This window comes from Salvelinus namaycush, chromosome 39 (genome assembly GCF_016432855.1).
Source record: "Salvelinus namaycush isolate Seneca chromosome 39, SaNama_1.0, whole genome shotgun sequence".
NCBI lineage: Eukaryota > Metazoa > Chordata > Actinopteri > Salmoniformes > Salmonidae > Salvelinus > Salvelinus namaycush.
In genome coordinates this window covers 16,134,051-16,157,231 of record NC_052345.1, presented here as the reverse complement: position 1 = coordinate 16,157,231, position 23,181 = coordinate 16,134,051, and the positions used below count along the sequence as shown (strand labels likewise).

The 23,181-nt window shown below is 43.2% G+C and overlaps 1 protein-coding gene across 3 annotated transcripts; it reads left to right on the top strand.

Annotated features, from left to right (window-relative positions):
• The first annotated feature begins 1,788 nt into the window (after nt 1-1,788).
• LOC120032498 (signal recognition particle subunit SRP68-like) lies at nt 1,789-18,057 on the top strand. 3 transcript variants are annotated; one of them, XM_038978603.1, is made up of 16 exons: nt 1,789-1,933; nt 2,287-2,353; nt 2,473-2,601; nt 2,800-2,995; nt 3,268-3,350; nt 3,644-3,753; nt 5,460-5,542; nt 5,810-5,950; nt 10,663-10,761; nt 11,057-11,118; nt 11,303-11,456; nt 12,428-12,522; nt 12,742-12,871; nt 13,650-13,725; nt 13,908-13,960; nt 16,387-18,057. In XM_038978603.1, the coding sequence occupies exons 1-16, from the start codon at nt 1,846-1,848 to the stop codon at nt 16,612-16,614; spliced, it is 1,794 nt and encodes a 597-aa protein (XP_038834531.1). In that variant the 5' UTR covers nt 1,789-1,845; the 3' UTR covers nt 16,615-18,057. The 3 variants fall into 3 exon arrangements, with proteins under 3 accessions (XP_038834531.1, XP_038834532.1, XP_038834533.1); XM_038978605.1 differs by having other exon boundaries at nt 1,926-2,007; nt 2,231-2,353; XM_038978604.1 differs by lacking the exon at nt 13,908-13,960 and having other exon boundaries at nt 16,387-16,584.
• The last annotated feature ends 5,124 nt before the right edge of the window (nt 18,058-23,181 follow it).

Genomic DNA, 23,181 nt, shown 5'->3' with positions numbered 1-23,181 from the left:
TGAGTTAGTGATTGCTGTTTAGCAGTCTGATGGCCTTGAGATAGAAACAGTTTTTCAGTCTCTTGGTCTCAGCTTTGATGCATCTGTACTGACCTCGCCTTCTGGATGTTAGCGGGGTGAACAGGCAGTGGTTCGGGTGGTTGTTGTCCTTGATGATCTTTTTGGCCTTCCTGTGACATCGTGGCTGTAGGTGTCTTGGAGGGCAGGTAGTTTCCCACGGTGATGCGTGTGCAGACTGCACCACCCTCTGGAAAGCCTTGCAGTTGAGGGCGGTGCAGTTGCCGTACCAGGCGGTGATACAGCCCGACAGGATGCTCTCAATTGTGCATCTGTAAAAGTTTGTGAGGGTTTTAGGTGACAAGACAAATTTCTTCAGCCTCCTGAGGTTGAAGAGGCGCTGTTGCACCTTCTTCACCACACTATCTGTGTGGGTGGACCATTTCAGTTTATCTGTGATGTGTACGCCGAGGAACTTAAAACTTTCCACCTTATCCACTAGTGTCCCTTTGATGTGGATCGGGGGGTGCTCCTAACAAAGCCATGTTAGGATATATCAGTTATCCTGTTAGAGCTTTTGTGCCGAATCCACTGCGCTGTTTCAGGTGCAATGTTTATGGTCACGTTGCATCAGTTTGAAGGAGGGAGATTCCAAGATTTGGGAAGTGTGCAAGAGGGCATGGGCTAGAGGATTGTGTCGTTTTGGTGGATAACATTTTGTGTGTTAACTGTAGGGGTGCCCATGTTGCTGGGGATCAGAAGTGTCTGGTGCGAGAGAGGGAGGTTGAGGTGGCTAGAGTCAGAGTATTGCAGAAGGTGTTGTATGCTGAGGTAGTGAAGAAAGTAGATGAGGATGATTCAAGGGTGAGGATCCCTGTGAGTAGTAGATCTGTGTCAGAACAGAGGAATAGGCCAATGAGTGACATGCTTCAGTAAGGTTGGCTTCATAGCAATGGTTATCAACTGTACCACTGAAATGGAATGTCAATCACAGAAAACAGATGTGGTGGCAACTGCAGAGAAGCATTTGGGTATGTCAGATTTGTCTTTAGAATAGTGTTATTTATTTATTTTTTACTTCAGAAGAGTTACAGGGTGTGTTGAGTGGTGGTGTTCCGTCCTCCCAGGCCGTTGGCATGGTGCAGGAGTAGATAGGGTCAAAGTAGTGGAATGGGGTAGTGGGGTTTTAAAGAGTGTAGGATTAGTTTGAAAGAAAAAAATGTATTTTGTATTTTGGGGCGGCAGGTAGCCTAGTGGTTAAAGCGTTGGGCCAGTTACCAAAAAGGTTGCGAGTTTGAATCCCCGAGCTGACAAGGTAAAAATCTGTTGTTCTGCCCCTAAACAAGGCACTGTTCCTAGGCTGTCATTGTAAATAAGAATTTGTTCTTAACTGACTTGCCTAGTTAAATAAAAAAAAATAAAAAATTATAATGGATTTATATTATAGTCCAGTTGGGCGCGGTAATGCAGTATATTGGATGCCACCTGCTGTTAAACTCAGAAGAAGAAGATGGTGAATGCATTATCTTGGCAAAGGAAAAAATGCTCACTAACAGGGATGTAAATTAATGTGTGCAGTTTTTCGTTTTTTTGGGGCGTTTTGTGCGTAAACTTTCTAGGATCTTTTATTTCAGCTCATGAAACATGGGAATAACACTGTTACATGTTGCGTTTATGTTTTTGTAGAATTTTGTGTTGAACTGTTTTGAATTATGTGCTTCACTAGTGTTGCGTGTCATGTGTAAACATGGCAAGAATTGCATAAAAAAGGTATGATGACGCTGACGCTGGAGTTTACTTCCGGCGCATTTCTTCGGGTCAGTTTGGCCGTGTGCTGCTAGCAGAAAAATGGCCTTAGACAAGCAAAATGAAGGAAAAATATTGCCTATGGATGAGAATAAAGAAAATAAAACGGAAGATGGAATAGGACTGGAGAGTATCCTTTCTAAAGCTATAAAGCTGACCCGGGACCAATATGTAATTTTGAGACACCAGTATTTTTTGGTGGAGGTAGGCTTGCCTAACTAACGTTAGTTAGCTAACGTAATGCCGGAAGTCTAGCGCTACGTGTCATTAGAAAAGCGGTTTACAGATGTTGTCATTAGAATATTGCTAAAATCATGTGTATTTAAGTAAATAAACATTGTCAACCTGCTACATCCATCACATAATGCAAATCCACTGCTAAAGTATATTTACTGTGATCTTTTCTCATGCACCACTGTGTATGTAGCTAGCTATTGGTTCCTGTGTGAATGTAGGAGAATGGCCCTTAACGCAGACTTGCAGTTCTCCAGATCATCAAGGATTCCCAGCAACAACATGGCTTGCGACACGGGGATTATCAGAGATACAGGTGAGATGGAGGACTGGACTATGGCAGCGAATGGGAGTTTGACAATCATAGACTATACCTTATGGTTGGCTCTTAGTTTCACACTGTAAAATTCACCCATCTCTTTCTCTCTGTCCTAGGGGATACTGCTCCCGGCGCTTGCGTCGTCTGCGCAAGACCCTGGGCTTCAAGTGTGGAAACAGGCACAAGTTCACTGGGAAGAAAGTGACTGTCGAGATGCTCTCTGACAACCGGTACTCTGACAACAGGTAAAAGCACCCGATCCCGTTCTTACAACAGTATTAAAGTACAACTGGATTTACAATCCAAATACTTCATGCATGAAAGCTGCCGGCAACCATCGTTTGGTTCTAGAACTACAATCAAAATACTCATAATGCATTAAGTGCGCAAAGAGGCACTAAAGTTGGCCCAAGTCCCTTGAATATAACAAATCCCCTTTTTAGGTATCTACTGCTGGTACTGATGGAGGCTGAGCGGGCGTGGAGCTACGCCATGCAGCTGAAGCAGGAGGCCAACACAGAGCCCCGCAAGCGCTTCCACCTGCTGTCCCGCCTGCGGAAGGCCGCCAAACATGGAGAGAGGCTGGAGAAGCTGTGTGAGAGCCCTCGTGTGGATGCCAAGACTAAACTGGAAGCACAGGTATGCTAATGCCCTGACCTGGAGAGTCAGTGACTTTCCCTATTGTTTCACCTTCATTTCTTTCAACATGTGGTTCAAGTTCTGTGCAAGTGAAGTAACAATTTAACTGAAACTAATATTTAAAGACAAATTTATCAGTTGAGGAACCAACAGTATAGGCAGCTGGGCGTGTCCTTGAGGAAAGAGCACTTCAGGGCCCTGTCTTTCTAACCCAGCTGAGATAGCTGCCGATGACCTCTGAATGAATAATAATGAAAGCAACTTGTCTGCAGGCCTACACCTCCTACCTGAGTGGCATGGTGCGCTTTGAGCTGCAGGAGTGGAAGGCTGCCACGGAGGCCTTCAACAAGTGCAAGTGAGTCTGACCCCACTCTACTACCTAAAGGCCGAAGTGTGGCCCTTTTTGATTGCTGATCTTTTGATCTAGAGTATTGAGATCATTTCACATGGGGCAAATGAGGCCTCAAGAATGTAGGCTACATTGTATGTTGACAGATGTCAAGTTGTCTGTTTACAAGCGGTACCTACGTGTAGGCGTATGCTTAACATATCCAAACACATTCAGCGTATAGCTGTATTCTCGGACCACCATCTTGCTACTTGTGAACTATAGACAATTCCATGTGTCTGTATTGTAACCTCTCTCAGGACCATCTATGAGAAGCTGGCCAGTGCCTTTACTGAGGAGCTGGCAGTGCTGTATCACCAGCGTGTGGAGGAGATCTCACCCAACATCCGTTACTGTGCTTACAACATAGGTAGGCGACACACGCATCCCGTCGCTCAGATTGACAGTGGATTGCACTTTCATTTGCATTCACACCTCTCATACACTACCGTTCAAAAGTTTGGGGTCACTTAGAAATGTATTTTTTTAAGAAAAGCACTTTTTTTTAAACCATTAATATAACATCACATTTATCAGAAATACACTGTAGACATTGTTAATGTTGTAAATAACAATTTTAGCAAAAACATTTTTATTTTAATTATTTTGTATTGGGTATCTACATAGGCATAGAGAGGCCCATTATCAGAAACCATCACGCCTGTGTTCCAATGGCACGTTGTTAGCTAATCCAAGTTTATTATTTTAAAAGGCTAATTGATAATTTAGAAAACCCTTTTGCAATTATGTTAGCACAGCTGAAAACTGTTGTCCTGGTTAAAGAAGCAATAAAACTGGACCTCTTTAGCCTAGTTGAGTGTCTGGAGCATCAGCATTTGTGGGTTTGATTACAGGCTCAAAATGGCCAGAAACAAAAAGCTTTCTTCTGAAACTTGTCAGTATTCTTGTTCTGAGAAATGAAGGCTATTCAATGAGAAATTGCCAAGAAACTGAAGATCTTGTACAACGAACGCTGTGTACTACTCCCTTCACAGAACAGCGCAAACGGTCTCTATCCAGAATAGAAAGAGTCGGAGGCCCCGGTGCACAACTGAGAAAGAAGCCAAGTACATTAGTGTCTAGTTTGAGAAACAGACGCAAGTCCTCAACTGGCAGCTTCATTAAATGGTACCCGCAAAACACCAGTCTCAACGTCAACAGTGACGAGGCGACTCGGATGCTGGCCTTCTTGGCGGAGTTGGAAAAATAAAAAGCCGTATCTCAGACTGGCCAATAAAAAGATTAAGATTGGCAAAAGAACAGACACAGGACAGAGGAAGATTGGGGAAAAAGTGTAATGGACAGGCAAATCTAAGTTTGAGGTGTTCGGATCACAAAGGCCATTCGTGAGAAGCAGAAAAGATGCTGGAGGAGTGCTTGACGCCATCTGTCAAGCATGGAGGCAATGTGATGGTCTGGGGGTGCTTTGGTGGTGGTAAAGTGGGAGATTTGTAAAGGGTAAAAGAGCCTTCCTTCAAGATCCATCACTCCATTTTGCAACGCCATGCCATACCCCGTGGATGGCGCTTATTTGGAGGCAATTTCCTCCTACAACAGGACAATGACCAAAAGCACAGCTCCAAACTATGCAGTAACTATTTAGGAAAGAAGCAGTCAGCTGGATCTCAACCCTATTGAGCTGTTGTGGGAGCAGCTTGACCGTATGGTACGTAAGAAGTGCCCTTCAAGACAATCCAACTTGTGGGAGGTGCTTCATGAAGCATTGTGTGAAATCTCTTCAGATTACCTCAACAAATTGACTACTAGAATGCCAAAGGTCTGCAAGGCTGTAATTGCTGCAAACGGCGAATTCTTTGACGAAAGCAAAGTTTGAAGGACACTATTTCAATTAAAAATCATTATTTGTAACCTTGTCAACATCTTGACTATTTCCTTTTCATTTTGCAACTCATTTCATGTATGTTGTCATGGAAAAGGACATTTCTAAGTGACCCCAAACTTTTGAACGGTAGTATATGCATTCTACTGCTTTTCTCTCCCCCCCACACACACATGCACAACTCATTCCTGTTCAGTTGACTGGTACTGAACAACCCTACTCCCCTCTGATTCCAGGTGACCAGAACGCCATGAATGAGCTGATGCAGATGAGGCTGAGTGCAGGAGGAGGAGGGGGCATGATGGCTGAGAAACTAGAGGTCAGTGTGTGGTCCCTCTCACTGTAAAACACATGCAAAGTAACTACTACTTTCCTACTGGAAAGTATGGCCATACATCTGTCCCTACATCTATTTTTTTACTCATTAAGTGCAGAGAGAATCACTTTGTTCCATTGTCCATACTGTTATACCACTTAGAATGCAGGCCCAATACATTGGTCTCTATATCAGTAGTAGGCTAGTGTGGATATCGGAATAGACCTGTCTTATGTAGCATACTGTTGAATGGTTATGGTATTGTTCCAGGCCCTGATCACACAGACGAGAGCCAAGCAGGCAGCCACCATGAGCGAGGTGGAGTGGCGAGGCCGGACGGTGCCCGTCAAGATCGACAAGGCCCGCATCTTCCTGCTGGGCCTGGGAGACAACGAGGCCGCCATCGCCCAGGTCAGTGACCCTACCAGGGGACTAGTCACATTTTCACAGTACTGAGCCAAGCAGAACTTGACTGGTCTGGTTTCTCATCCACTGCAGTTGCTAGAAAGGACAATGTGAAAATAGAATATCCGAGCCGGCACAGTACGGTTCAGGTCAGCACGATAGTGTTAAAAGGAGTTCTCGACATTAACGCTTGTCCTCTTGTCTGGGACAAGCAACAACAACAAGTCGGACAAGCAGAATATAGATTAGTTGTCACACATCAAACAATTACTCAGATTAGAATTTAATCTAAGTGTCTTCTAGATGTGCTGTCTCGTGTTTTCCCGATCTCTGCAGAGAGCATCTGAGTAGACATATTGTATTGCATTGACAGGCACGAGCGGTCTTTCAATCAAGTGGGCCGTTGCCTGAGAGAGAGGGAGACATGGCAGCAGGTAGCCTTTAAAATAATCATAGACCTCAGACTAACTAGTGAGGAAAATTCTGTGAAACCCTATTAATGTTCTTTGCCTCTTACAAAATGCTTATCAGTCACCTTTTTTGGCTTATGGCGTTAAAGGCCTTTTATTTGGTGGGGTGACCAGTAACTTGAGCTTTCAGACAAGTCAAGAAACTGTCCTACTTGTCCGACTGACAAGTGGCTAAACGTTAATGTCAAGCCCTGAAAAGGGTTTCTGCTTGGACACCTCTGCTTCATTATGGACTAGTGTGAAGTAGCTACGGGACTAGTAGCAAACTTATGAGCCTAGTGAACAAGGATGCCTTATGAACTAGAGAAACTTTTAGTGAACTAGGAGGACCAGTGAACAGGGGTTTAGTGGCGCAGCCTAGTCAGTGCTCTTTCTTTAGCCGTATCAAGCTGTTATCAACCAGTCTGCAGGGAGAGGTTATCCCAAAGGCAGGTCAGGAGTCCAACGGTGGCTATCGTCTCGTGTAGTTCACCTTGGGTCTCAGTAGGTGGCGTTCGCTCCACTGCAGCTCTCTGACAGGTGTCTATTGTCAGACTCTTCTTACCTTCCCTGTCGGGCTTCCTGTAGTCCTACCTCTTCCACCCTGCGGCCACACCCGTCACACCCACCTGCACTAGGCTCTGGCATGCTGCCGCTCGTGCTGTCAAACTGCATTCTATGCATAGCGACCCACACTCACATGGCTACACCCATCAGCCCTGGTCTCTATGGACAGACTAGCATCGGAGCTAAATGGTTATTAGCTTGGGAGTGGGACCACCATTTCTGTTAGATGTAGTGTAGCATTGCATTACACGTAATTGTTGTGCTTACACTTTTGAAGTAAGGCTGAATTTGGGTCTGGTCAGAAATTCCCCTCATTCCTGTCCTGTCCACAACCAGTTGTATCCAAATGTGCTTTTTGAGTTAAGGGTTAACATTTCATGCACAAAGATCCTTAATTGATATGTCAGTCTGATTCTGTTACGTTTATGGAAGGTACCATTTGATGAACACAAGGGTTCAGAAACAGTTGGACCATAATACCTTTCCCCCTATGGCTGCCTCTACTTCTACCCTCCCCTTTATCTACCTCAGCTGTCTAAAGTTATGGCCTATTTTATACAGAGAAATTGCTATAGTAGACAATGTAACCAATCACAACCCTCCTTTTACTTGTATCGTTGCACATCCTGCAAATCACCAGTAGAGTGTGACAGTTTTGAATCCATTTTCACATTCACTATGTTGGTAATGCTTACAAACCCTAAAAGTAGCATTGATCCCACACTGGATCTTTGATATGCCTGTAGAGTATATTATGTTAAAACAATTTATATAGAATATCAAAACATTTAAATATTCATGTTTTATATATTTCTATATTCATAAATGTATGAACATTAAAATACTATTATTACAGAGCAAGCGGTAAAGCTATATTTGACGTATGTTTTTGCTTTGTAGCACACAAATGAAACATTATGGAGTCCTAGGTAAGGTTAAAATGTCATATGGCAACTGTTTATTATTTTTTTATTGACTTTATATTATTTCTCATTTATGCTTTTTATATTTGACATTTGTATCTGTCAACATTCTTTCCTCCAAAGGACTTCTGTGGATTACAATTGTCTGGGTGCGTGAGGAATCCCTCAACCATTCCAACGGAAATGCCATTTAAGGCCATGCGCAATCCCTAGGGGCCATACTGAAGAGGGATGCGCCCTCCCTCTCTCTGTGGAAGCACAGAAGACACCAGACTGGTTCTCCCAGTCCTATTAGGGGCTTTGCCAGGGTGGTGGCACTAGTTTGTGTGTCACCACAAGACGCCCTCCCTACATGCTGGATGGAGAGGAGTGAATGTTACTTCATTGTCTGCCCAATACAAATTTGTGTTAAATGGCAACTCTCACAGCTTTTCAGACTCATTTTCATTATCTCCAGCACAGTAACGTTTACATATGGGAAAATGGGGATTTTTCTACTTTTTGTAGAAAATTATATTATGTTAACACATTCCACCCGATTACATCAAAAGTTACATTTGAAAAACAGGGATTTTCAAACAGATTCATGGTGACGCGGGGAACAAGAAAATGCCATCCCTCTGGCTAGAAACTCGTTGAAGGTTTTTTTAACAGTTAAAAAAATATATATATATATCCTACTCTGTGTGTCAGAAGGTAGGTTTCCATCCAATTGGCGACAGATTTTGATGCGGATATTCCAAAATCCACAAAACTGACTTTGAAAAATCAGTGTGTGACGACGTAGTGCACACAATGTACTTTTTCTCTTAAGTTCATGTACCGGGAAAAATGTTGAAAGGTAAATGTGTTTCCATCGCATTTTCAACTGTCTCAAACTGTTGTGTTAAATAGCAATTGTCACTACTCTGGTCAGATACACTGCGTAGGGTTGGGCGTAATCCAGATTTTGGTAGTCCTACTGTTTCTGTTATACATTTGTATTTTTTGCACACAACAATTTAGGCAACAGGGATCTTGATCATGGGAAGGATTGAATGTCTGTGCTGTAAACCAGAAGCTTGATCTTTACATCTAGCCACTAGATGTTAAGTTTGCAAACCAAATGCATAGCTGGAGCCCGTAGCTTTCTAACAGTTATTTGTTATAAGCAGGGGCGTAGCATGCACCCTCGTACAATAACATAAACATTTAAACAATGTGTGTGGGTGCGTGCTATGCCACGGTTTATAACGAAATCTAAGATGTGTCAAATTATATCCAGCTAAGGGCTCCAGCATACGCATTTGGTTTGCTTATTCTTTTGACCGGTGTTCAAATCAATACCGCCGGTATTTCGAAATACCCCGGTATACTGTATAACCGGTATACCATCCAAGCCTAACAGTGCGGGTAGGCTACTGAACATGACGCTATTAAGAGCGAGAATATCTTTATTGTCAAATAGCAGTCAAGCATCGATCTTCATGTCACCAAAATAAGACCCTCGATATTTATTGGAAAAGGAGCATTAAGATCACTGCACTTTCACCACCCTGTGAAGTTCATCGTAAATGATTTAAACTGTAGCCTAGCTTACTTAAACTGCATGGTTTCTGGAGTTGTAGTGGCAGGACCACACACCATGTCATCTCACGACTCCAGTAGAAGGATTTATAATGTCAATATTTGTGCATTTAAGGAGTTTCCACCACCATTGCTCACATAATGAATTTTACTGACACAAAAAGATCCCACCATGTCGAATGAACGCCATCTTTCGGCATTTTATAAAATTGTACTGAAACCATCGGTTTCATCACAGCTGTCGTGATTTTAAAAAAGTATTTATACAGTTACTTTACCTGCATAACTGGATGGAAACGTGCTTAATGATAAGCATTTTTTTAGGATGTTTTTATAGTTTTAAACACATCCATATAAATGTGCAGTTTTCAGATATGTAGACACTGGTATGGTGCTGGAGATTAGGAATTTGAGGTTAAAAAGTGGCAGAATTTTCAATTTTTAAGTAGAACGCTCCCAATCATTCCCCGCCATGTTTTAGCACTTAAATCCATCCAATCTGAAATAATTTTGCTGCATCCTATCCTCTGATGAATCGGTGTACATGCTTGTGAGACATAGTAAATCTCAGGATTCGCCAGCGTCTTCTCTGTTTTAGCTGACAAAAACACAAGCAATCATTAGTCAGCAGGTAAATATATAACACATTTTATTAGCATTTAAAAAAAATATATATTTAATATGGGCACTGCTAGGACGTTCTAACTAGGACATATGAGTCATTGACGATACTTTTAATATTTCTGACTCACTCATCTTCTAAAACGACTGACCTTTGTCATAAACAATATAAACCACGACACTTGGCTGCCTTCCAAACCTGCAAGTTAGCCGACTGTAACGTACACAATGAGCCTGTGTTACATCTTGGGTGACGTGAAGAACAAAGCTTCTCTTTCACATTGGTCCTGAGCTACAGTAGCTCTAGGAATTCACCTTCTACAGGAATGTCTACAGCATCCTGCTCTGCTGCATACTTCTGTCTCTCCCAGTCACAGCCTTACATTTCAAGTATGAGCACGTGTGAGTAAAATGCTGCCGTAGGCATTTCAGCAGCTCAGGGATAGGGAAGATCTCTCTTGCTTATGCCTCATGTCCTCTATCCTCATGTCCTTCTCAATACCCATTGGGGAAGGTCAGGGGAGGTATATATGGAAATATGAATTTATATTGTATGTCATATTTCTACTGGATCACCATTTGTCCCCCACAGGCAGCCAATGAGGAGACCAAGGAACGTCTGTACGAGACCCTACTAGCCGAGTGCAGAGACACCATCCAGGCTGTGAGAGAGGAGCTGAAAACTGAAGCGGTATGTATGACTGACTGACACCGAAAGAGTTACAGACATGACTGTTTGGGTTACAGAATGACAAATGAGGTTACAGACATGACCGTTAGGGTTATGGGCTGATACATTTGTAGTTACAGACATGACAGTTAGGGTTACGAACTGACCGGGGTTCACATTGATACGTGGGTTTACTGACCTGACGTAGTAAAGTTCATAGGCTAAACAGTAACGTGAGTAGGAGGGTCAAGGACCGTACCAGACTCTGTCACTATCTGTCTATGGGTAAATGCTCCCTGATTTCTCAACTCTGCAGAAGCAGCGAGAGAGATCTGATGAAGCCAGTGGCAAGGTGTCCAACCTGCAGTTCCTGCACAGGTAAGCGAGGTCATTCTGTCTGACATTTGTCAGAGGATGCTAGACGCATGGTGACCACTATAGGTCCCTCAGACCGTCTTCTCCAATGCGTTTTGAGAAGATGAGAAATACAATCAAATAAGAGCCTATCTGTACATTGAATCAGTCTTTGACCTGTGTTTGTGTCCGTCCCCCCCCTCCATAGCTACCTGACCTACATCAAGCTGTGGACGGTGGTGAAGAGGAACGAGAGCATGGCCCACATGCTGCAGGCCAAGCTGAAGGAGCCGCAGACGGACGAGAACAAAAGGGGCCCTCGCCCCCAGGACCTCATCCGTCTCTACGACATCATCCTCCAGGTACAAGCACACACCTGGGTCGTATTCAGTAGCCACAAAACAGAGTAGAACAGGGCGGTACTACCTGATGTTGTCCAATAAAACCTTTCTGTTTTGCTGTTGTGTGCACTAATGAATACACCTCTGATAACACAACAACACGATGTCACATTACATTGTCTGGCACATTCCAAATGTCTGTCCTTGTCGTCTCATAATGTTACAGTAATTGATAGTGAAACTGAAAGGTTAGATAATTTCCTGCTTCATGACCACAAAACATCCGAACCCTTCTTGGAGTTGGAGAAAGTTCAAATACCTCTATTTACTCCGCATACCCAGGGTCAAGTACATAAACTATACTGAACAAAAATATAAATGCAACATGTAGCGGTTTCATGAGCTTAAATAGAAGATCCCAGAAATGTTCCATGCGCACCACAAGCTTATTTCTCTCAAATTGAGCACAAGTTTGTTTACATCCCTGTTAGTGAGCATTTCTCCAAACATCCACCCGACAGGTGTGGCATATCAAGAAGCTGATTAAACAGCAGGATCATAACACCGGTGCACCTTGTTCTGCAGACCATAAAAGGCCACTCTAAAATGTGCAGTTTTGTCACACAACACAATGCCACAGATGTCTCAAGTTTTGAGGGAGCGTGCAATTGGCATGCTGACTACAGGAATGTCCACCAGAGCTGTTGCCGGAGATTCGAATTTTCATTTCTCTACCATAAGCCTCCAACGTCACTTTAGAAAATGTTTCAGTATAGGCAACTGGCCTCACAACCACAGACCAGGCCAGCCCAGGACATCCACATCCGACTTCTTCGCCAGCGGGATTGTCTGAGGGAGGCCTGCCATTCAACCCTAATGTTAAGCCTGTAGAAATAGCATGTTTCTTTCTGACTCATTCTATTTCTATGGTTAAGCCTCTAGCAGTGAGTCATCTTGTCCTTGTTGATGTTGCCTCATGACTGTTTCTACAGAGTCTAGCAGAGCTGTCCACCCTGCAGGGGCTAGAGGAAGATCACACGTTCCAGAAGGAGGTGGCCCTCAAGATGCTGGTCTACAAGGCCTACAGGTCAGAGCTCACCCGACGGAGGACACACACCGTCCACGCACACACACACCCACAGGTGTTTCTTCATAGCCTTGATGTATAAGCTAGTAAAGAAATGTAGTGAACTGTGTGTTCTATATCACACACACTTGCTGGCTTGACCCCTGCCTTTCTGATCCGCCTCTGCCAGAACAGAAGCGTAAACCAGTCACTAACGTCCCTGCTCGCTCTCTCCCCCAGGTGTTTCTTCATAGCCCAGTCGTACGTGCTGGTGAAGAAGTGGAGCGAGGCTCTGGTCCTGTATGAACGGGTCCTGAAGTACGCCAAGGAGGTCCAGTCCAAGGCTAAGAGCCTCAACAACAGCCTCAAGGTATCAGACACTGACCCCTGACCTATAACCTTCGACCCCCTGACTCTGGCCAGTGTGTAAACGTACATTTTAACACGCAGGTAACTGCCAAAATAAAGGAAACGCTAACATAAGGTGTCTTTTAATAGGGCATTGGGCCAACACGAGTCACAACGGCTTCAATGCGCCTCTGCATGACAGATTCTGCCAGTGTCTGGAACTTTATTGGAGGGATGTGATACCATTCTTCCATGAGACATTCCATAATGTGGTGGTGGGAAAGGCCGTCTCAGACGCCGTTCCAGATCGCCCATAAGGTTTCAATTGGGTTGAGATCTGGTGACTGAGACGGCCATGACGCGTGGTTTAAATCATTTTCATGCTCATCGAACCATTCCGTGACCGCTCGTGCCACCTGGATGGGGCCATTGTCATCCAATGGGGGCATAGCCATGATAGCCAAAATAATTAACTCGGCACTGTGTGGAAGCACCTGCTTTCAAAATACTTTGTATCCCTCATTCAAGTGTTTCCATTATTTTGGCAGTTACCTGTATCTACAACTCATGCGTTGAAGAAAAGCTTTGTCTGTCAAATACTATTCATGATATAGAATCAATTGGCTCCGAGTTCAAACATGACAATATCCACAAAGTTGGTGTTCTTTTATCTTTTGGGGGGGGCGTGTTTGTCATTGAAATGTTTGCAGGTCGGTAAACATACGTGTTATTCATGATACTCTACTGTGGGACTGTCTAAAAGTGTCTTTGCCTGATGTATCTGTCTCTCTTGCCTAAAGGATCTGCCTGATGTGCAGGAGCTGATCACAGAGGTCAACGCTGAGAAATACTCGCTTCAGGCGGCAGCCATCTTAGGTGGGTACCTGACTTGCAAGGGCAGCCATTTTGTTTCTATAGGGTTAGGCAACTTATCTTTGTATTGACTTTTCTGCTTGACTTGTCATTGTTGTGACCTGACCGGTATGTGTTTTGTAAGACTTGTGGTCTCTGGTTTATTTTGCCTGTGTTATGAAGCTGAGGGTGTGTTTGTATTTTAGACACCGAGGATGCTCCTGAAGCACCCTCTCAGCAGAAGGTGAAAGACAACACGGTAAGAACGAACAAAATTAGCCTCCCACATGAAAACGAAGTCTCACAGCGAACTACCCCCAATGTGCTTAGTCCTAACTCTAATCTCTCGTGGAGAGACTCTGCGTGTCATTACGGTGTTTGGGTTTTTTGTCACTGGTTATTTGAACAAATCACTATTTCGCAGGTGTTAGCATCTTTTGAATTTTGGAAGGGGACATTCGGCCGTAACTTGCAAAGAGAGGGTAGAGCTCCTCGTTCCGCTCCTCATTCTAGCATTTCTTGATCTCTTCTCTTAACGTTGACCCAGAACTTAATTGCGCAGCTGACCAATTACGTGGTACTTTAGTTCTGGGTTAAATCTGACTCCTCTGTACCTCAAGTTCCAGCCCAGCCATTTTCTGGGCTACTTTCAGATAATGGTGGAGTAAATGAAAAGTGTAGAGAATACTACTGTATGTATGTTAGTTGTGAGAGGAGGTAGTGTTGGGAATAGGAGTGTGCCTACCACAAATCATTGCCTTACATGGGACAGTCTGTGGGAAATAATACTCCCTGACCTGCCTCAGTCAATACATTACAGAGCTGGAATGCTGCCTAGCAGACTGACATGGAAAAAAGACAATGTTTGGGAGATGGGTGAAATATCAGGAGACCTCTGCCAGACATGCTAAACTCGGCAACAAAAAAAAAGAAACGTCCTCTCACTGTCAACTGCGTTTATTTTCAGCAAACTTAACATGTGTAAATATTTGTATGAACATAAGATTCAACAACTGAGACAAACTGAACAAGTTCCACAGACATGTGACTAACAGAAATGGAATAATGTGTCCCTGAACAAAGGGGGGGTCAAAATCAAAAGTAACAGTCAGTATCTGGTGTGGCCACCAGCTGCATTAAGTACTGCAGTGCATCTCCTCATAGACTGCACAAGATTTGCCAGTTCTTGCTGTGAGATGTTACCCCACACTTCCACCAAGGCACCTGCAAGTTCCCGGACATTTCTGGGGGGGGGGTGGCCCTAGCCCTCACCCTCCGATCCAACAGGTCCCAGACATGCTCAGTGGGATTGAGTTCTGGGCTCTTTGCAGGCCATGGCAGAACACTGACATTCCTGTCTTGCAGGAAATCACGCACAGAATGAGCAGTATGGCTGGTGGCATTGTCATGCTGGAGGGTCAAGTCAGAATGAGCCTGCAGGAAGGGTACCACATGAGGGAGGAGGTCTTCCCTGTAACGCACAGTGTTGAGATTGCCTACAATGACAACAAGCTCAATCCAATGATGCTGTGACACACCGCCCCAGACCATGACGGACCCTCCACCTCCAAATCGATCCCGCTCCAGAGTACAGGCCTCGGTGTAACGCTCATTCCTTCGACGATAAACGTGAATCCGACCATCACCCCTGGTGAGGCAAAGCTGACTCATCAGTGAAGAGCACTTTTTACCAATCCTGTCTGGTCCAGAGATGGTGGGTTTGTGCCCAGAAGTTGACATTGTTGCCGGTGATGTCTGGTGAGGACCTGCCTTACAACAGGCCTACAAGCCCTCAGTCCAGCCTCTCTCAGCCTATTGCGGACAGTCTGAGCACTGATGGAGGAAATGTGCATTCCTGGTGTAACTCGGGCAGTTGTTATTGCCATCCTGTACCTGTCCCGCTGGTGTGATGTTCGGATGTACCGATCCTGTGCAGGTGTTACACGTGGTCTGCCACTGCGAGGACGAACAGCTGTCCGTCCTGTCTCCCTGTAGCGCTGTCTTAGGCGTCTCATTGCAATTTATTGCCCTGGCCACATCTGCAGTCCTCATGCCTCCTCGCAGCATGCCTAAGGCACATTCACGCAGATGAGCAGGGACCCTGGGCATCTTTCTTTTGGTGTTTTCATAGTCAGTAGAAAGGCCTCTTTAGTGTCCTAAGTTTTCATAACTGTGACCTTAATTGCCTACCGTCTGTAAGCTGTTAGTCTCTTAACGACCGTTCCACAGGTGCATGTTCATTAATTGCTTATGGTTCATTGAACAACCATGGGAAACTGTGTTTAAACCCTTTACAAGGAAGATCTGTGAAGTTATTTGGATTTTTACGAATTATCTTTGAAAGACAGGGTCCTGAAAAAGGGGCGTTTATTTTTTTGCTGAGTATATATGTCATTGTGTAATCCCACACAGGATCGGGTTTCACTCTTAAATCTGTCATACACTGCTCATGATAGCAGCATGACATTTCTATGTCGACATGGCAGGCATTAGTTGTTCACTACTGAACCTAGTGCTGGTTCATGAAAAATGACCTGCATTGGAACCACAGCATATGTTTTCTGCTAGCTGACAGACTAGCCATACCTTATGACAGGTTCTAGTCATTTACTTTTACCAGTCCCTTCTCTCACTCTAATTTGTCTACCCCTACCCCTCTTTTGGCTACCACCCCTCTCCATCCAGCCTCTGTGCGAGCGCCTGGAAACCTTCCACCTGGACCCCACCCTGGTGGGGAAGCAGCCCAACCTGGTCCAGTTTCCCCCTGACTTCCAGCCAATCCCCTGTAAGCCCCTCTTCTTTGACCTGGCACTCAACCACGTGGCCTTCCCACCCCTCGACGACAAGGTGGAGCAGAAGGGCAAGGGCGGCCTGACCGGCTACATCAAGGGCATCTTCGGCTTCGGCAGCTAAATCGAGTCCCAGGCTTTGGTGAGGCCTTCAGGTTGGAAGCAGCCAGATATTGATAAACAGGCTGAGTGGGTTTCTAGAAAACTGTCATCCATCTGAACTGTGGAAACAATGTCTGTCTGGAAATGGCACCCTGTTTCCTTATGTAGTAGACAATTTGGTCAAAAGTAGTGCACTGCGTAGGGTATAGAGCGTCATTTCAAAAGCTCCCAGTTTGAGACTTCATGTTCTAGAGGTTTCCTGCCTTGTTTGTTCCCTTCAACAACCCCCAACACACTTTACAGAGGGAAACAAACCCAATTGACTTATCTTGAATTATTTTCATTTTCAACTCTTAAAAGTGCTTTCGTGTACCCAGTCTCAATGTCAGTATACAGGAGGGAGGGAGAGTAAGTGTTGTATCAATCACTATCAAACAGGAGAAACCGTATAAATACAGCCCACAGGGTAAATCCACGACCGAGCCGTGATGTCTCATAACACATTAATTTCTGATCGTGGTCATGCTGTCAAAATTCTATCACCTCTGTATTGCCTCAAATTTCTTATGACTTTAATATCTAGATTGTGAGACAAGTTCTCAATTTAGAGAATAAATGATCTGTCTGTCTTGTCCTGCATGCTATTGTGGCACCAATACAGCTCTGCATGGATGACAGTTAAAGTTAGACTAGACATCAGGATTGAAATGGTCCTGTTAATTTCCTTATACAACAATGGGGTTCAGTGGCCAATGACTTTATATTCGGAACAGGAACATGTGTTTATATTCTCTAATGATATGACTTTTTAAAACATTTATGTAAGTTCTGTGTGTGACAAGACAGAATGACCTTTGAGGTCAAAGTTGACTGCTTAGGATTCCTTTTCGACTCACCCCCGAAAGCTTCAGGCAGCATTCATGAACTTCTGTCAAAAACAACCCTAGTATGTCTAGAAATACAGTATTTTAGTACACACTACTTCATTGTATCAGTTGGCTCCTATTCCAACAGGTTTTAAATGGGAGGGAGCGGCACCCTTTTTGAGTGCCTAACACCTCTTCAGCTTTTCCAGTACCGAACCCAGTTCTGTAATCAAGTCTTTAGCTATTCAATGGACCTCGCATTTGCTTATGATGACTAACTGTGTTCTCCACTACAGGTTATCAATTTACCTTCTGTCTTCTCTTCAATCTAACTCTTTGTTTTCTCTTTAATTCGGGGTGATATCGGTCTTGTACGTTTTATTTCAATGCTTTTTTTTGTTTCCCAATGTGGTCATGTGTTAATAAACAGGATTTGGATTAGATGCGTTTTGGAATGGTTTCACGCATCGTCACCCAAGATGCCCGAAAACTGGTTTCTGTAAACATGATTTGAAAACTAAGTGGAGTATTGAAGAGAATTGTGAAATGATGAATTTTCCAGGCTTCTAATTAATAAACGAGACATTTGCGTGACCAGAGTTTGTCCTTTTTTTCCTCTCATGTCTAACTTCTCTTGAACGTTTCAAGATGTTATAACTTTGCTTTTTGTCGTTTTCATTCACTTTTTAGTTTGACTGATACTGACTTTATACTGTAGCTTCAATTGACAACCTCTATCACAGACTTTATAAACCTGCTATTATAATGAAGTAATAAGGCACGAAGGGGTGTGTTTTTTTTTATAGCCAATATACCATGGCTAAAGGCTGTTCTTAGGCGCAGTGTGGAGTGCCTGGATACAGCCCGTAGCTGTGGTATATTGGCCATAAACCACAAACCCCTGAGGTGCCTTATTGCTATAAAATGGTTACCAACTTAATTAGAGCAGTAAAAATACATCCTTTGTCATACTCGTTGTATACGGTCTGATATGCCACGGCTGTCAGCCAATCAGCATTCAGGGCTTGAACCACAGTGTTATAGTAGTGCTTTTGGCACTTTCACAGAAGCCTATTAGTGTAGTTTCATGATCATAGGCTCTTGTGTCAGGTGTGGGTGTGTGAGCAGCATGAGATGCCTGTGTTGGGTGTGTGTTTTTGTTCCAGGCAGACATACAGGTGATACATGTTAACAACTTTCAAAGCTAACCAGCCTCTTCCCACCACCTAACATTTTTCCCTTGATCCCTTATCGGTAACCGACAGCTGGGCTCTGTCATCACGAGCCGCCGGTATGTGCCTTCCACCACGCACACTTCAGACACCATCAAATGCATTCTAACCTCGTATGGGTCATTTTGTGTGTGATAATAGGTCATGATCAGGAGTCATCATCAGTATGAGTAGATGATTATGATGTGCTGTTTGTCTGGTGAATCACTTTCCTTCTACTGTATACATATCTATACAGGGTTATGTACTTCAATATAAAATGGCTAATCACAATCCTACTTGTGTGTACTAAAATAATGTGGTATTACGGTAGATGTCTTACACCTTTACTGTGTACACACACCTATGTTTAATGTATTCCCACGCACTCTTACTGCAGAAGTGTTGCCATAGGAACCTTGAGGCTGGCAGTTCCTCCAAGTTTCCCCTATCTCTGGTGTTCCTTGTACCCCACCCAAACGGTATGACAGCATGACAACTGAGTTTTCCTAATGATTATGACAGTCATGTGGTATGGCATTACATATCATTTTTTTAATTTAACCAGGTAAGTCAATTAAGAACAAATTATTATTTACAATGATGGCCTAAGAACAGTGGGTTAACTGCCTTCTTCAGGGGCAGACGACAGATTTTTACCTTGTCAGCTCGGGGATTCGATCTAGCAACTTTTCTGTTACTGGCCCAATGCTCTAACCACTAGGCTACCTGCCGCCCCAAATATAAAGAAATTGACAACCCTGCCCATTGATAAAAGCAGCCATATTTTCCCCCTCATGGCCATTCTTGAGGAAGGCTAATGGGCATTTCCAAAACAAAAACAGTAACGGTAATTATCAATCAATGGGCAAATAATAGCCTGGTTAAACCAGACTGAACATGTGACATCAAGTAAAACAAATAATCCCTTTAATGGCCCCAATGGCTGTTTTGAGTAAAGTAATTTTATTTGGTTGTACATAAGTCGATACTGAGCAAAAATATAAACGCAACATGTAAAGTGTTGGTCCCATTTTTATTTAATTTTTTTACCCCTTTTTCTCCCCAATTTCGTGGTATCCAATTGGTAGTTAGTCTTGTCTCATCGCTGCAACTCCCGTATGGACTCGGGAGAGGCGAAGGGTCCTCCGAAACACGACCCAACCACGCCGCACTGCTTCTTGATACCATGCCCGCTTAACCCGGCAGCCAGCCACACCAATTTGTTGGAGGAAAAATCGTACACCTGGCGACCGTGTCAGCGTGCATGCGCCCGGTCCGCCATGCCACAGGAGTCGCTAGAGCGCGATGGGACAAGGATAATCCTGACAGCCAAACCCTTCCCTAACCCGGACGACGCTGGGCCAATTGTGCGCCGCCCCATGGGCCGCGACCGAGCCTGGACTCAAACCAGGATCTCTAGTGGCACAGCTAGCAACTGCGATGTAGACCTATGCCCTCCCATAGCTGCGGCCCTGCCCAGTCATGAATTGATTTCAATTGACTGATTTCCTTGTATGAACTGTAACTCAATAAAAGTGTTGAAATTGTTGCGTTTATATATTTTTTTCAGTATAAAATTTTAAACAATTTAGATAACGTCTAAGGCAAATCAAACATTCAATAAATCAAAAGTTCAGTAAACAACTGGTAATTAAATTAAATTAAGGCAAACTAGGCAGATCAAATAAAATAAATAGTAAACCAAAATCAAACAGCCATCAAAAGGAATGGGGGAAATAATCTATCAACAAAGAAAAAATGTGAATGTCCTTTCGCAGTATGACATGAGTAAAGGAAAAATGAAGGGGATGTGGCTGGCGTGCGAACTGATTATTTAATTTCAGAATGGATTAAAATTAGGATAAGATTAGGGTCAGGATTAAGGGTTTGGTTAAGGTTGGGAACAAGTTAAGGGTCAGAAGCTATGTTACCATTAACTTCAGCAATTATTTATTTATTTTTTGATGACATTTATTGAGTTTGCATAGAAAATAGATTGACAATTGCCTGCTACGGTACGTTTCCATTGAACTGTCTTGTGTCAATAAAAATAGCTGTACATTTGGTTTCCCTTTCCTCTTTCCTTTAAGAACACTGATCTAGTGAAAGGACTTGGCATGTCCCTATGTACTTGGAATGCTTTCACCCATCCGGTCCTCTGAAACCAGTTGTCATAAATTAAAGTCAAGGAAAGTTAACAATTTAGAACCATTGTTACACCGCTCTCTACTGTTTCACATTTCAAATGGGTTTTATCCACAAGGTAGAATGTAGAATGAAGTGGGTGAAGTCTTCCATTTTCCATTGAGGCAAATTGTGCATTAATAAATTGACATCAGCCTGTATGCCCTCCCACCTAGCATTTAGAATTACTTCAGGTGCCCCGCGGACCTTCAAAATGATTCTGCAATTATCCTTTATTTGAAAAACACCATTTCCATCACCATTTGTCACAATAAAAATGGGACCGAGCATATAACAAATGTGTGCTCTCTATCTCAATCTTACTCTCTTGCAATTGAAGTCTTCAAGCCACATTCCTGTCCATCTCCCATCGTTGATAAGCTTAGCAGAAACCCTAATCTTGAATAAATGTACAAGTCTTCCGTTTGGCAAAGAAGGACACTATCAATGTATGGAGTATTTGTATGATTAAACATTTTGCAGTGGGCCTACTAGTTGAGATGTCCCTTGTCTTAGATCACTCCCAATAACAGTCATTCTAGGCCTCTATCCTGTTCCTTGTTGATTTCTGGTCAACCTATTGATTAGAGCATTAATAACTTTGATATCTGGTTTTATAAAGGTGCACAGCAGTCTCCTGTCCAGAGCTAGGTAATTGAGGATAATGTCTAACTTTATTGTGGATTTGTGACAGGCCATCTCCAAGGGGTCGTTCGACGTTAGTTTCCAGAAATGGCTTCTTGAAGACGTGAACTTTCATGTGTCTTAATTACGAACTTGTATGGGATCCATAAATATGAATAAAAATGTTAAATGATGAGCCTAGTTTAGCCAAGGAGAAAGCACTGAGCTATATGGGGATGGTTGTGCGTTTACATGTGAATTCTTAAAGAGATGGGTGGGGCTTAAGAGGGTGTGAACGATGCTGAATGGCCGTTCACAAAAAATAGCTTTTTTTCTTTTTTCTCCTAAATGGGATAGCAAGTTTATCAACTTTCAAAGCAGCATAACTTTCCCATATTTACTCCAACAGTGTATGAAATACATTTTGAAGCTGAGTTTGTATAAAATGTAAAAAACGAAAGAAAATCACTTACATTTGACATAAGCCCCCATAGAGAAATCTGGTCACATTTGTGAAAGCTTAGCTTGGTTGAAGCCCACTGTAAGGAATATGTACCGGTAATATATATAACAGACCCAATTTTCTTATGGAATGTGTAAAATATAATTTCTCTGTTGGATACATTCTAACATTATGAACTTTGATTCAGAAAGATATTTGTTGCTTTTTTTTAAATCATTCTGAACTTTAATTCAGAAAGATTTTTGTTGCTTTTTTAAAAATCAATGTAATACTTGGAAATGGATTGTGTTACAACAGGGATCATCACACAGGAAACCATCTATCTGCCACAGGCCAATTATTTTCTTGAGCGGATGATCGGGCGACCGGAACATAATTACAAATAATTTATAAACTGCAAATTGACCGCAAAAAGCCCAAACATATATAATATTTGACTAAAGTATAATAATTTCAAACATTTCTTACATTTGTAGATGATCGCGTGTGTCTCTATTATGCGTGGGAATACTTGGAAACAGATTTCCACAATTAAAATCACTTGGAGCTGACTTTCTGGTGTTTTTAGTCCTTTATTTCCAACAATTAAAGTTTGAAAAACTTGGGGGCCAAATAAAACCACTGGCGAGCCGCCAGTTGGGGAACCCTGTTTTACAATGTCAACATTTCTATTTGTTTATGGCCCCTCTGCGCACACACACACACACACACATACACACACACACACACACACTATAGGAACAGAGTACACAGGCATCCACTAAGATAGGATTGTACTTCATCTTGCCTTGTTTAAGGTTTACATTACCTCCACTACTTATTAGTATCTAATTACCCACAAGCCAATATGTTATTCTACAGAAACAAATGTTTCTCCAGACTCCCTAGCAAAATAGCGACAGTGACTTTAGAAAACCTCAATGAGTGGCAGTGAACTAAGGAATGGGGAGGGTTGAACTAGAGGTGAGTAAAGGAGGGCAGAAGTGAGGAGAAGGAGTGTGTAAGAACAGGTTGGCCCGGTCCTGTGGAACTAAATAGATTGTAAACAGGGAGGGGCACAGGTACTCTTTCAGTCAGCTTAATCACAGTGCTGACACCAACGGGGACACACAGTAAAATACGCACAGGTAGTGTGTGTCTTATCTGTGACAGTGAGAGAGGAACAGAGAGTGTGAGGGGACCAGAGAGACTTGAGTTCTGTCCGTGGAGTGGAACTTCCACTCACTAAAAGATCCAGG